The sequence below is a fragment of the Sphaeramia orbicularis genome, unplaced genomic scaffold, assembly GCF_902148855.1.
Source record: "Sphaeramia orbicularis unplaced genomic scaffold, fSphaOr1.1, whole genome shotgun sequence".
Lineage (NCBI taxonomy): Eukaryota > Metazoa > Chordata > Actinopteri > Kurtiformes > Apogonidae > Sphaeramia > Sphaeramia orbicularis.
Window position 1 is genome coordinate 170,001 of NW_021941613.1, and position 14,265 is coordinate 184,265.

Genomic DNA, 14,265 nt, shown 5'->3' on the forward strand with positions numbered 1-14,265 from the left:
ATTTGACTCAGTGGTACATCTCGCAGGTCTACACCCATTCAACGGAAGAAATTTAATTTTAGCTGCATAGCGCCCCCTACAGATTTACTTATACAACAATTTCTCTAGTTTGGACATACGAACACTGATTTGTCTCAAATTTGAGACAATTGTCAATCTCCCAGGCCTACACCCACTCATCAGAAGACACAAAATTTGGTGCTAGAGCGCCACCTGCTGAACGATGAGCATACTTCCACTGGACGTGCCCTTGGCGAGGGCCTTTAGATGCGGCTTGCGGCTTTAATTCTAATTGATATTGCTTCAAATTGAAAAATATCACCTCTCCAATTTCTTTATATGTTGTAGGCAACATATTGGGCTACAATTTTCAGGAAAAGTTGTCGCGGGGTCATTTGACCCAAATTGTCAATTTCAAGGTCAAAATATAGGTCAAAAGGTCATGATGAGATATATCACTTAAAAGATAAAAGTAATGATGTACTTAGATTCCTTATGATCTCCCCTTCACAAATATACTTTATTTTTGAAAATCGGACCACTGGTTGCTGAGATACAGCACTTTGAAATTTGGCGGCCACGCCCTTTTTCGCGAAAAAGTGAAAAAAAGAAATGGCGATATCTCAAAAACCGTTGGTCCGATTTTGCTAAAATTTGAAAATTTAGCTTTTCTGGCTAGGATTTACCTATAAACCAATTTTCATTGAATTTGGAGGAGGTAGGGTTTAAAATGTCATTTTTTTTGGGTGATTTGACATGGAATGACCCATATATACACACATATGTCGAGGCCCAAAACGGTATCTGGCCCGATTCAGAATCGGGCCGGCCCAGAATGGAATTCTATTCAAGGCCGGCCTAGAATGGAATCCTGCTGCTATAATGTTATTTTTATACCATGTTTAATGCAAATGATCCATAATTCGTCATAATTTTACATTTTCAGTCTTACATACCTTGAGTAACTATTGTCAATTTCAGTCGATTTCACTGTACCATATATTGGTGGGGAGTACCACTAGGTTCTATTTGTAAATAAAGTGTATTATAGTTTACAATTAAAATGTTGTTTGTTTCATTTTTTTTTTTCACATATTTGCAAATTACATGTATTGATTTTTGTAATAATTTAGATCATTTGCATTAAACATGGTATAAAAATAACATTATAGCAGCAGGATTCCATTCTAGGCCAGCCTAGAATAGAATTCCATTCTGGGCCGGCCCGATTCTGAATCGGGCCAGATTCCGTTTTGGGCCTCGACATTATAATATATATATATATATATATATATATATATATATATATATATATATATATATATGTGTAGTTTATCATTTGCCAGTTTTACAAAGATGAAGATCTTCAGCAAATAATAAACTGTGCAAGGTATGTAAAATTATAAGTATTTAACATAAAACATGAGAAACACATCACATAACTTGCCAGGGGGTGTAGGGGTTTACAAAAAAAATGCCAAAATGTATACAGATGTTCACAGTTCTTGTTGCCTTTTGATTAAGAGAAAACTTAATTGAGTCGATATACTGTTTGACCTCACTGTGAAAAGCAATACAAGAAGTTTTTTGATGAGAGAACTTGCATTTGTGAATGTGAAATTTTGCCAAAAGAATGATAAGGTTAATAATGAATGTTTCATTAGAATTGGTCTTATTTCTATTAATATCAAAGAGGCCAAAAAGCACATCTCTCCTAAACAACTTGAAATCTTTGTCAATGTATCTAGCAACAAAATTACAAATATCCAACCAAAAGCTTTGGACATCCGGGCAGTGCCAAAATAAATGAGAAACTGTTTCAGTGTTCACAGAACAGAAAGTGCATTTCACATCAATGTCTCTTTTGAATCTTTTAACAATATGATCATTAGACAGGTAAAACTTATGAATTAAGTCAGACGAAATTTCTCTAACTTTGTTGGTCAACAGGCATCAGTTGAGTAAGAGCCAGACCTTTTTCCAGTCAATGTGTTCCACATATTTATTCCAGTATGGGACCACATATGGAACTGTGAAGGCATCCGTTTTAAACAGGGATCTATTCAGTTTGTTGTTCTTACCATTGTTGCAAGATAAACAGATCTTACCAATTGAGATATCAGTAAGAGATAACGCAGTTAATTGTTTCGTACCCATTCTTGGTTGAGCTCTAAATACCATGCAAACACCAGAAGAGACTGCTCCAAAGACTTTTGCATAATCTCCAGCTGACACAGGGATACTGTATTTTTCTAGAAACTCATTATAGGAGTAGAGATGACCAGCCCTGTTAAACAACTGATCAACAAATATAATGTTATTTTTAAACCAGTAATCAATATATAGAGATTTCTGTTTCAACTGTATGTTGTTCCAAATATAATATTTATTGGGTGAAAAATTATGTTTGAAAATGAGAGACCATGAGAGGAAGGCCTGGCGATGAAAGGATGGCATTTTAAGCAGAATTTTATCAATATTGTAGTTACAGGTTAAGAAAAAGTTTAATCCACCCAGTTTTGACAAAACATGGAAGGGTACAACTCAAGTTACACAAGAATGGACATGGAGTTTGAGGTAGACTTCGTTTGGAAGCGGCAGTAAAATAACCGGCTACCCAAATAAAAAAAATAAATAAATAAATAACCGGCTAACCGAATAAATAAATAAACAACCGGCTAACCGAATAAATAAATAAATAAATAAACAACCGGCTAACCGAATAAATAAATAAATAAATAAATAACCGGCTAACCAAGTAAATAAATAAATAACCGGCTAACCACACCCATATGAATTACTTAGCCGCGGCTAAGCTAGCGCAGCCAGCACAAACGGCAACTCACCAATTCCGCTGATAACTTCGGTCATACCGGTCCGTTTACCGCGGCTTGGGTCTCAGTGGACGGCTCCTAAACACCACAATGTGTAAACTGAGTGTTAACTCACCTGCGGATATAAAAGAAGTGAAAAGTCCGGTCACATCCACCCTCATTCTGCTTCTTTAATGGCGTCTCCGCTACACCTCAGCCATACAACTACCGCCAGTATATAGGAGCCGTGATTGGTTACGCCCCGTCAAGTGACTGAAGGGCGATTGGATAAACCCCGTCTTGTGACCGCATGACGTCCCCAACGCCAACACCGATTGGCCGCACCGACCCATGTGACCGTCCCGCGAGAAATCATGTAAACACTGCGAGATTATAGGCACACTCACCGGAGGCAGACATGACTGAAGTGATGAAAGTTCCCTTGGTGTATTTATCACCTGGGTTACACTCTGGTGTCAGAAAAAGGGTTTTCTGTTGCAGTTTTGCCTGATATATCATTTGCGGTACGTCTGAAAAAACACCTCTTGCCAGCGCAAAAACTTTTTTTATATAATTTTATTTTTTCATTTGGGAAAATATTTTACAACAGAGGAAAACAAGACAAAAAATAACTGAGCCCATTTGTTTATCATGTTTGAAAAATCACCAATGGTAAAACATGAGATTTAACATAAACACATTCCATATAAGCTCTCTGTCTTTCCCTTTTCTTTTTTTTTCTTTTTCCTTTTTTTTGGTACATTTTGTTTAATAACGTATATTCGAACAAAAACATGTCACTTTCCCCCCATCTTCACTATTGTCACTTCAAAATCCACACAGGTCTCAACTCCATTGTATTCATCCAGTACAAATATAACTCGTTAAGTTTAGTCTGGCCTCAGTGGGGTGATTTATACAGCACATTTGGACCATGAAATGTCCATAGTTTGATGTCAGTTTGTGGAGGTTCAGAGGACTTTCTGTCCTTAGAAAACAGCTCATTATGTGAATTGTTTTCCAACTGTTTGGAGACTTTAGCTGTTAGAGCGTGGACCCTCCACTCTGACCTAAATGGGACAAAATGATCCGTGTTATGATCAGTGTGTTTTTTGACACTTTTTTTTTTATTTTTAGTCATTTTTCCCTTTTTTTAGTGCAAAAACTTTTAATTGAAAAACGAGAGTTTTAATGAAACTGTCATTTTCCATTCTGTACATTTTTATGTGAAAGTTATGTTTGCGCAGTTTGAGGGTCAATGGAAAACAGAGTAGTGAGGTGAAGCTCAGTGTAAGGGCTTTATTTTTGTCTTCATTAGGCCGCCCCCTTCTCCACTGTGGACGTCAGCGTGGACAAACTACTGAGCAACCACAGTAAGGACAGCACCGTCCACACACTCACAACTCCACATTACATCACATTTACAGAAAAGCTAGGACACTTTCTGAAACACATTTAAAACACTTAAAAATTATTTCTACATGGAATTTTTGTCCATAATTACTTTTTACAAGACGTTGTACTGTATGAGAAAGAGCTGCACCGATGTCCCGCACATACCCATGAACTGCAGGGAACACCTGGATGGGATGGAGCTCATGTGTGGTCTGTCCACGCAGATACAGACCCATGTAGGCCCACGCAGATACAGGCCCGTGTAGGCCCACGCAGATACAGACCCGTGTAGGCCCACGCAGATACAGACCCATGTGGGCCCACGCAGATACAGGCCCGTGTAGGCCCACGCAGATACAGGCCCGTGTAGGCCCACGCAGATACAGACCCGTGTAGGCCCACGCAGATACAGGCCCGTGTAGGCCCACGCAGATACAGACCCGTGTAGGCCCACGCAGATACAGACCCGTGTAGGCCCACGCAGATACAGGCCCGTGTAGGCCCACGCAGATACAGACCCGTGTGGGCCCACGCAGATACAGGCCCGTGTGGGCCCACGCAGATACAGGCCCGTGTAGGCCCACGCAGATACAGGCCCGTGTAGGCCCACGCAGATATAGACCCGTGTAGGCCCACGCAGATACAGACCCGTGTAGGCCCACGCAGATACAGGCCCGTGTAGGCCCACGCAGATATAGACCCGTGTAGGCCCACGCAGATACAGGCCCGTGTAGGCCCACGCAGATACAGGCCCGTGTAGGCCCACGCAGATACAGACCCGTGTAGGCCCACGCAGATACAGGCCCGTGTAGGCCCACGCAGATATAGACCCGTGTAGGCCCACGCAGATACAGGCCCGTGTAGGCCCACGCAGATACAGGCCCGTGTAGGCCCATGCAGATACAGACCCGTGTAGGCCCACGCAGATACAGGCCCGTGTAGGCCCACGCAGATACAGGCCCGTGTAGGCCCACGCAGATACAGGCCCATATAGGCCCACACCAGCCACCGTGTCCAGAAGGGCCCACATGGAACCCTTCTGGGCCCACATGGACATGCTGGATGTGACACCATCACAGACGCTGCTGCTGCATTTCTCATGATGGTTTTCACCTTTGACATGGAGAACCTACACTGTAAAAAAGACCTGTAGAAAAATAAGAAAATTCAACTCATTATTGGGTTCAACTGTCTTATTTCAAGTACAATTACCTGCCAGAGCAGGACGGAAATTACACTGATCAAGTTTTATTAAAATAAGGCAATAGTATCTACAGACGTCTGTGTAGGTTCTGATTGGCCCAGGTCATGGTTCTCCTGGGTTCAACTGAACGGGATCATATTAGCAGAACAAAAGAAGATTATCTAAGGATGTAGAATTTTTACCGTTGGTATATATTTATATATATATGTGGGGAAACAGTTCCTGTGTCCTCCATAAACAGTTCCTGTGTCCTCCATAAACAGTTCCTGTGTCCTCCATAAACAGTTCCTGTGTCCTCCATAAACAGTCCCTGTGTCCTCTATAAACAGTCCCTGTGTCCTCTATAAACAGTTCCTGTGTCCTCTATAAACAGTTCCTGTGTCCTCCATAAACAGTCCCTGTGTCCTCTATAAACAGTCCCTGTGTCCTCCATAAACAGTTCCTGTGTCCTCTATAAACAGTCCCTGTGTCCTCCATAAACAGTCCCTGTGTCCTCTATAAACAGTTCCTGTGTCCTCTATAAACAGTTCCTGTGTCCTCTATAAACAGTCCCTGTGTCGTCTATAAACAGTCCCTGTGTCCTCCATAAACAGTCCCTGTGTCCTCTATAAACAGTCCCTGTGTCCTCCATAAACAGTTCCTGTGTCCTCCATAAACAGTCCTTGTGTCCTCTATAAACAGTTCCTGTGTCCTCTATAAACAGTCCCTGTGTCCTCCATAAACAGTCCCTGTGTCCTCTATAAACAGTCCCTGTGTTCTCCATAAACAGTCCCTGTGTCCTCTATAAACAGTTCTTGTGTCCTCTATAAACAGTCCCTGTGTCCTCCATAAACAGTCCCTGTGTCCTCTATAAACAGTCCCTGTGTCCTCCATAAACAGTCCCCGTGTCCTCCATAAACAGTCCCCGTGTCCTCTATAAACAGTCCCCGTGTCCTCTATAAACAGTTTCTGCGTCCTCCATAAACAGTCCCCGTGTCCTCTATAAACAGTTCCTTTGTCCTCCATAAACAGTTCCTGCGTCCTCCATAAACAGTTCCTGTGTCCTCTATAGACAGTCCCTGTGTCCTCTATAAACAGTTCCTGTGTCCTCTATAAACAGTCCCGGTGTCCTCTATAAACAGTTCCTGTGTCCTCCATAAACAGTCCTTGTGTCCTCTATAAACAGTTCCTGTGTCCTCTATAGACAGTCCCTGTGTCCTCTATAAACAGTTCCTGTGTCCTCTATAAACAGTTCCTGTGTCCTCTATAAACAGTCCCTGTGTCCTCTATAAACAGTTCCTGTGTCCTCCATAAACAGTCCTTGTGTCCTCTATAGACAGTTCCTGTGTCCTCTATAGACAGTCCCTGTGTCCTCTATAAACAGTCCCTGTGTCCTCTATAAACAGTTGCTGTGTCCTCTATAGACAGTTCCTGTGTCCTCCATAAACAGTCCTTGTGTCCTCTATAAACAGTTCCTGTGTCCTCTATAAACAGTCCCTGTGTCCTCTATAAACAGTTCCTGTGTCCTCTATAGACAGTCCCTGTGTCCTCTATAAACAGTTCCTGTGTCCTCTATAAACTGTTCCTGTGTCCTCTATAAACAGTCCCTGTGTCCTCTATAAACAGTTCCTGTGTCCTCTATAGACAGTCCCTGTGTCCTCTATAAACAGTTCCTGTGTCCTCTATAAACAGTTCCTGTGTCCTCTATAAACAGTTCCTGTGTCCTCTATAAACAGTCCCTGTGTCCTCTATAAACAGTTCCTGTGTCCTCTATAAACAGTTCCTGTGTCCTCTATAAACAGTCCCTGTGTCCTCTATAAACAGTTCCTGTGTCCTCTATACTCTGGTTTTATTGTGAATATAGTTTAAATTCGTTGTAATATCTCAGTAGAAGAAGAGGAAAATACTGGAACAAGTCAAAGAATCTGAACAGATTAAGACGGAATAAGTAAATAAATGTAAAAAATGATCTTTCAGATAAATATTCCACATTCAGGTCAGTTTATCTACGTCAGATATTCACTGTTTGCAGTGTAATGTCCAGTTTTTGTTTTTTAATATGCTGAATATGCCGGTAGGTAAATATATAAAGTGTCACGAGATAATGTTTGTTGTGATTTGTCGCCATATAAACAAAATCTATCTATCTATCTATCTATCTATCTATCTATCTATCTATCTATCTATCTATCTATCTATCTATCTATCTATCTATCTATCTATCTATCTATCTATCTATCTATCTATCTATCTATCTATCTATCTATCTATCTATCTATCTATCTATCTATCTATCTATCTATCTATCTATCTATCTGTTGCTGATAATAAACCCTAAACTCATCTGTACTTACTAAACACATATTAGTTGCTCAGTGCAAACACAGTAAATATTGCTGCAGTACTTATTTCACGTATGTCCTTTTTACTTGTTGAACTGTGTTTCTGTAACATCCTTAAATAATGCTATATTCTCTGATGTCATTTCCTTCCACCAGGCGTTCAGGACAAGGTGCTGAAGATAAACGGAGCCTTTGAGGAGGCTCATGCTCTGGACTTAGAGGACTCCCACAAACTGCGCTTCTACATTAACAGAGACCTGGAAACTGAACTGGGAGTAGCAGTGAGTACTGAAGGCCCTGATGGTCTGAGCACTGGTGTTCAATTCATATAGAAGGGTTGACCACTGGACATGTGGGACCGACTCAAGGACATGTCCCACCCATGGTACCGGATGTGTGGACATGTCCCACCCATGGTACCGGATGTGTGGACATGTCCCACCCATGGTACCGGATGTGTGGACATGTCCCATCCATGGTACCGGATGTGTGGACATGTCCCATCCATGGTACTGGATGTGTGGACATGTCCCATCCATGGTACTGGATGTGTGGACATGTCCCACCCATGGTACCGGATGTGTGGACATGTCCCATCCATGGTACCGGATGTGTGGACATGTCCCATCCATGGTACCGGATGTGTGGACATGTCCCATCCATGGTACCGGATGTGTGGACATGTCCCATCCATGGTACCAGTAGGGATGGAACCATGATCTGAAAATTTCATATCATGGTTATTGTGACCAAAATTATCACAGTTATCATTATTATCACGGTATTGTTGAAATTGTGCTCAAAATGTTCAAAAAGTACAAGTACACACACTGAAATAATTTAAGTTTTATTTTGAAAAAAAAAAAAAAAACCCAAATCAAATAATAGTCCCAATGTCCCTTCTGTGTCAGAAACATTCAAATATTAACCCTTAGTGGTCTGAGTCTATTTTGTCCGCTTTTGATTTGGCCTTTATATACTATAGAAACAAATGTTTACTATACCCATGTTTGGGATCTGTTTTTTCAGCACAACTTCATCTAGATCATCTGTCTATTATTTTTTCACTTTAACCTACTATAAAAACATAAAAAAATTATAAAATCCGATTTGAAAAATGTATATAATTTATTGCATAAATGACACACAGATGTTTAATGAACCTTTTCACAGACTTTAAAAGTGAATATTGGTTCAAATATTAGGTATAGAAAATTAAACCTGTAATAAATTCAAACTCTACTCAGATATTTGACATAAAAGCAGATCTTTCCATTGGGCTTTTCTGTGGTAATCAAACACAGTTATCATGAGAATTAGAATTTAAATGGTAATACTAACCGTCTGCAATTTTACCGCTGTTTATTGTCATACCGGTAATGGTTACATCCCTAGGTACCAGGTGTGTGGACTGAACAGGTCTTGTCCTTTGTGTCCTTCTGTCCTTTGTCTCCTTGTCTGTTCCAGGCTCATCCTGATGCTCTGTCGGTCTCGGCTGCGCAGACGCAGACGGTCCACCTGCAGGCTTTACCTGCCAAACATGCAGAGAAGGTGTCTTTACTGATGGAGGAGGTACCAACACCTGAATGAAAGACTTTAATGGGGGGGGGGGGGGGGGGGCTGTGTGTGTGTGTGTTGGGCGGGGGGGGGGGGGGGGGGGGGGGGCGTTGTCATCTGACAAACTCTACCTGTTCTAACACTGGCCTTGTGTTCAGTTTTGTGATTTGAGATGTTTGTTCTTCTGGTTGTAGGACACAGTGGACATCCACCTGGAAACCAGTGACAGGTACGATGCACCGAACAGGAGGACATTCAGTCTGTCGTCATGGTGACGGTAAACGTGTGTGTGTTTGAACGTTGGTGACGGTAAACATGTGTTTGAACATGTCTGTCGTTTCCTCAGTGTGAAGGATCACCTGGACGTGCGTCTGGACTTCGACATTCCTCCTGCAGAAAAAGAGTTCCTGAAGAAGAGGAAAGTGGGAGTGGCCAAAGCTCTGCAGAAGCTCCTGGGCCTCCAGACCCCCCTGAGACCTGATAAGGTGGAGTACATGTGGGACCAGGATCCATGTAGGACCAGGATCCATTTAAGACCAGGGATCCATGTAGGACCAGGATCCATTTAAGACCAGGGATCCATGTAGGACCAGGGATCTATTTAAGACCAGGGATCCATGTAGGACCAGGATCCATTTAAGACCAGGGATCCATGTAGGACCAGGGATCTATTTAAGACCAGGGATCCATGTAGGACCAGGGATCTATTTAAGACCAGGGATCCATGTAGGACCAGGGATCTATTTAAGACCAGGGATATTATTGAACCAGAACCCCCTCAGATAGACCTGTTTTAGAAACTATTACTGAACCAGAACCCCTCAGATGGACCTGGTTTAGGAACTATTACTGAACCAGAACCCCCTCAGATGGACCTGGTTTAGGAACTATTACTGAACCAGAACCCCCTCAGATGGACCTGGTTTAGGAACTATTACTGAACCAGAACCCCTCAGATGGACCTGGTTTAGGAACTATTACTGAACCAGAACCCCTCAGATGGACCTGGTTTAGGAACTATTACTGAACCAGAACCCCCTCAGATGGACCTGGTTTAGGAACTATTACTGAACCAGAACCCCCTCAGATGGACCTGGTTTAGGAACTATTACTGAACCAGAACCCCCTCAGATGGACCTGGTTTAGGAACTATTACTGAACCAGAACCCCCTCAGATGGACCTGGTTTAGGAACTATTACTGAACCAGAACCCCCTCAGATGGACCTGGTTTAGGAACTATTACTGAACCAGAACCCCCTCAGATGGACCTGGTTTAGGAACTATTACTGAACCAGAACCCCCTTAAATGGACCTGGTGTAGGAACTATTACTGAACCAGAACCCCCTCAGATGGACCTGGTTTAGGAACTATTACTGAACCAGAACCCCCTCAGATGGACCTGGTTTAGGAACTATTACTGAACCAGAACCCCCTTAAATGGACCTGGTGTAGGAACTATTACTGAACCAGAACCCCCTCAGATGGACCTGGTTTAGGAACTATTACTGAACCAGAACCCCCTTAAATGGACCTGGTGTAGGAACTATTACTGAACCAGAACCCCCTCAGATGGACCTGGTTTAGGAACTATTACTGAACCAGAACCCCCTCAGATGGACCTGGTTTAGGAACTATTACTGAACCAGAACCCCTCAGATGGACCTGGTGTAGGAACTATTACTGAACCAGAACCCCTCAGATGGACCTGGTTTAGGAACTATTACTGAACCAGAACCCCTCAGATGGACCTGGTTTAGGAACTATTACTGAACCAGAACCCCTCAGATGGACCTGGTTTAGGAACTATTACTGAACCAGAACCCCTCAGATGGACCTGGTTGAGGAACTATTATTAACATAATAATAAATAATGTAAAATAATGAGATAAAGGGAAAAAACTCTAAAAATGTGGACTGGTGAATTTGGTTAGGGTTAGGGTGTTGTGTCCAGTAGCAGGGCCTGCTCAGTCCACTAAGGTCCCCTGGAAGAGACAATCTGTGTCCGGGTCTAACATGAACCCGTCTGTGTTCTGACCTGGTTCAGGTCCCGACCATAGCAGTGGTGGCTTCAGGAGGAGGGTCCAGAGCCATGACAGGCCTGTTTGGGGGTCTAAGGGGTCTGAAGGAGATTGGAGTCCTGGACGCTGTCACCTACCTGACAGCTGTGTCTGGATCTACATGGTGAGGGTTCAAGATTCAACAGGTTCATCTGAACTAATCACAGATCAATATTCAACAGGTTCAGTACCTTATATACCTACAGTATCAAATATGATACACACATTTTTAACTGTACAATAAAGTATCAATTATCACACAATTATGTTTTGTTTCAGGACATGAAGTAGTTATTAAAAAATTAATTTATAACAATTCAAATGTTCTTTTTCATGTAAATTTTAGAAAATTACCAAAGATGGGTCTGATGATCCACCAAGGGGCAATAAAACACACATATGGTTCACATCCAACAGGTTTAGAAAGACAGGACTGACCCAGGCCTGAGAACCTGGTGTAGCACATATGATACAAATACACTACCGGTCCACAGTTTTAGACCAGCCCAGTTTGTTCCAGTTTTGTCTGTAAATTCCATCAGTTCCAGTCCAATGAACGACTGTAAATGGTCCAAAGGTCAGAGTGAACTGACAGAGGAGAAAAAAAAAGGTAAGGTTAAACAAAACTGAAAAATAATGCACATTTCAGAATTATACAAAAATGAGAATGAGAAATGGGTGAACAACTGAAAGCAGTTCTGCAGCAGTGGAGGCTGATCAAGTCTGGAAAGTTGGTGGTTCAATTCCTCCAGGTGTCCCAACGTTTGTGAATTCCTTCAACCCCCTGTGTCTGCAGAACAGGAGTGTGGAACACACTGTGGTACCAGACCCATGGAGCATTATTGGAACAGGACTGGACTGAAGAAAGGAGTGTTACTATAAAAATGGAAAAGAGGAAAAGGAATGAACCAGAGAAGAGAGACAGAGCATCAGAAGAGTGAACAGTGTGAGGTTTCATCAGTCCATAAGCCCTTCTTCAGTAGTCTTCTTCCAGTCTTCAGTACTCTTCTTCCGGTCTTCAGTAGTCTTTAGTAGTCTTCCTCCAGTCTTCAGTAGTCTTCTTCCAGTCTTCAATAGTCTTCAGTAGTCTTCTTCCGGTCTTCAGTAGTCTTTAGTAGTCTTCCTCCAGTCTTCAGTAGTCTTCTTCCAGTCTTCAGTACTCTTCTTCCGGTCTTCAGTAGTCTTTAGTAGTCTTCCTCCAGTCTTCAGTAGTCTTCTTCCAGTCTTCAATAGTCTTCAGTAGTCTTCTTCCGGTCTTCAGTAGTCTTTAGTAGTCTTCCTCCAGTCTTCAGTAGTCTTCTTCCAGTCTTCAGTAGTCTTCAGTAGTCTTCTTCCGGTCTTCAGTAGTCTTTAGTAGTCTTCCTCCAGTCTTCAGTAGTCTTCTGCCAGTCTTCAGTAGTCTACGGTAGTCTTCACTAGTCTTCTTCCAGTCTTCAGTAGTTCCACTGGTGCTGTTTCATGGTCCAGACAAGCCTCTGTTTCTGATTCTGAAGTCTCACCAATGGCTTTAGCTGCAACTGAACCCATCAGACCTGCACCTGTTCACTCTGTTCAGTGTAAACTCATCTGTTCACTCTGTTCAGTGTAAACTCATCTGTTCACTCTGTTCAGTGTAAACTCATCTGTTCACTCTGTTCAGTGTAAACTCATCTGTTCAGTGTAAACTCATCTGTTCAGTCTGTTCAGTGTAAACTCATTTGTTCAGTCTGTTCAGTGTAAACTCATCTGTTCACTCTGTTCAGTGTAAACTCAGCTGTTCACTCTGTTCAGTGTAAACTCATGTGTTCACTCTGTTCAGTGTAAACTCATCTGTTCAGTGTAAACTCATCTGTTCAGTGTAAACTCATCTGTTCAGTCTGTTCAGTGTAAACTCATCTGTTCAGTCTGTTCAGTGTAAACTCATCTGTTCACTCTGTTCAGTGTAAACTCATCTGTTCAGTCTGTTCAGTGTAAACTCATCTGTTCAGTCTGTTCAGTGTAAACTCATCTGTTCAGTCTGTTCAGTGTAAACTCATCTGTTCAGTCTGTTCAGTGTAAACTCATCTGTTCACTCTGTTCAGTGTAAACTCATCTGTTCAGTCTGTTCAGTGTAAACTCATCTGTTCACTCTGTTCAGTGTAAACTCATCTGTTCAGTCTGTTCAGTGTAAACTCATCTGTTCACTCTGTTCAGTGTAAACTCATCTGTTCAGTGTAAACTCATCTGTTCAGTGTGTTCAGTGTAAACTCTTCCTCTCTTCCTCCTCCTCTCTCTTCTCTCTTCTTTCAGCTGTTGTCCTGTCAGTCTCCTCTCCTCCTCCTCTATGACCTCCTCTCTTCCTCCTCCTCTCTCTTCTTTCAGCTGTTGTCCTGTCAGTCTCCTCTCCTCCTCCTCTATGACCTCCTCTCTTCCTCCTCCTCTCTCTTCTCTCTTCTTTCAGCTGTTGTCCTGTCAGTCTCCTCTCCTCCTCCTCTATGACCTCCTCTCTTCCTCCTCCTCTCTCTTCTCTCTTCTTTCAGCTGTTGTCCTGTCAGTCTCCTCTCCTCCTCCTCTATGACCTCCTCTCTTCCTCCTCCTCTCTCTCTCTTCTTTCAGCTGTTGTCCTGTCAGTCTCCTCTCCTCCTCCTCTATGACCTCCTCTCTTCCTCCTCCTCCTCTCTCTTCTTTCAGCTGTTGTCCTGTCAGTCTCCTCTCCTCTCCTCCTCCTCTATGACCTCCTCTCTTCCTCCTCCTCTCTCTTCTCTCTTCTTTCAGCTGTTGTCCTGTCAGTCTCCTCTCCTCCTCCTCTATGACCTCCTCTCTTCCTCCTCCTCTCTCTTCTCTCTTCTTTCAGCTGTTGTCCTGTCAGTCTCCTCTCCTCCTCCTCTATGACCTCCTCTCTTCCTCCTCCTCTCTCTTCTCTCTTCTTTCAGCTGTTGTCCTGTCAGTCTCCTCTCA

At 42.6% G+C, this 14,265-nt stretch overlaps 1 protein-coding gene across 1 annotated transcript in view; it reads left to right on the top strand.

Annotated features, from left to right (window-relative positions):
• LOC115416476 (cytosolic phospholipase A2 zeta-like) overlaps positions 1-14,265 on the top strand; it is a 48,756-nt gene that overhangs the window by 20,205 nt on the left and 14,286 nt on the right. The window contains exons 9-14 of the mRNA XM_030130251.1: positions 4,132-4,186; positions 7,890-8,014; positions 9,201-9,305; positions 9,485-9,519; positions 9,637-9,775; positions 11,337-11,473. Coding sequence (XP_029986111.1) covers positions 4,132-4,186; positions 7,890-8,014; positions 9,201-9,305; positions 9,485-9,519; positions 9,637-9,775; positions 11,337-11,473 — 596 coding nt within the window. The remainder of the gene's footprint in view (positions 1-4,131; positions 4,187-7,889; positions 8,015-9,200; positions 9,306-9,484; positions 9,520-9,636; positions 9,776-11,336; positions 11,474-14,265) is intronic.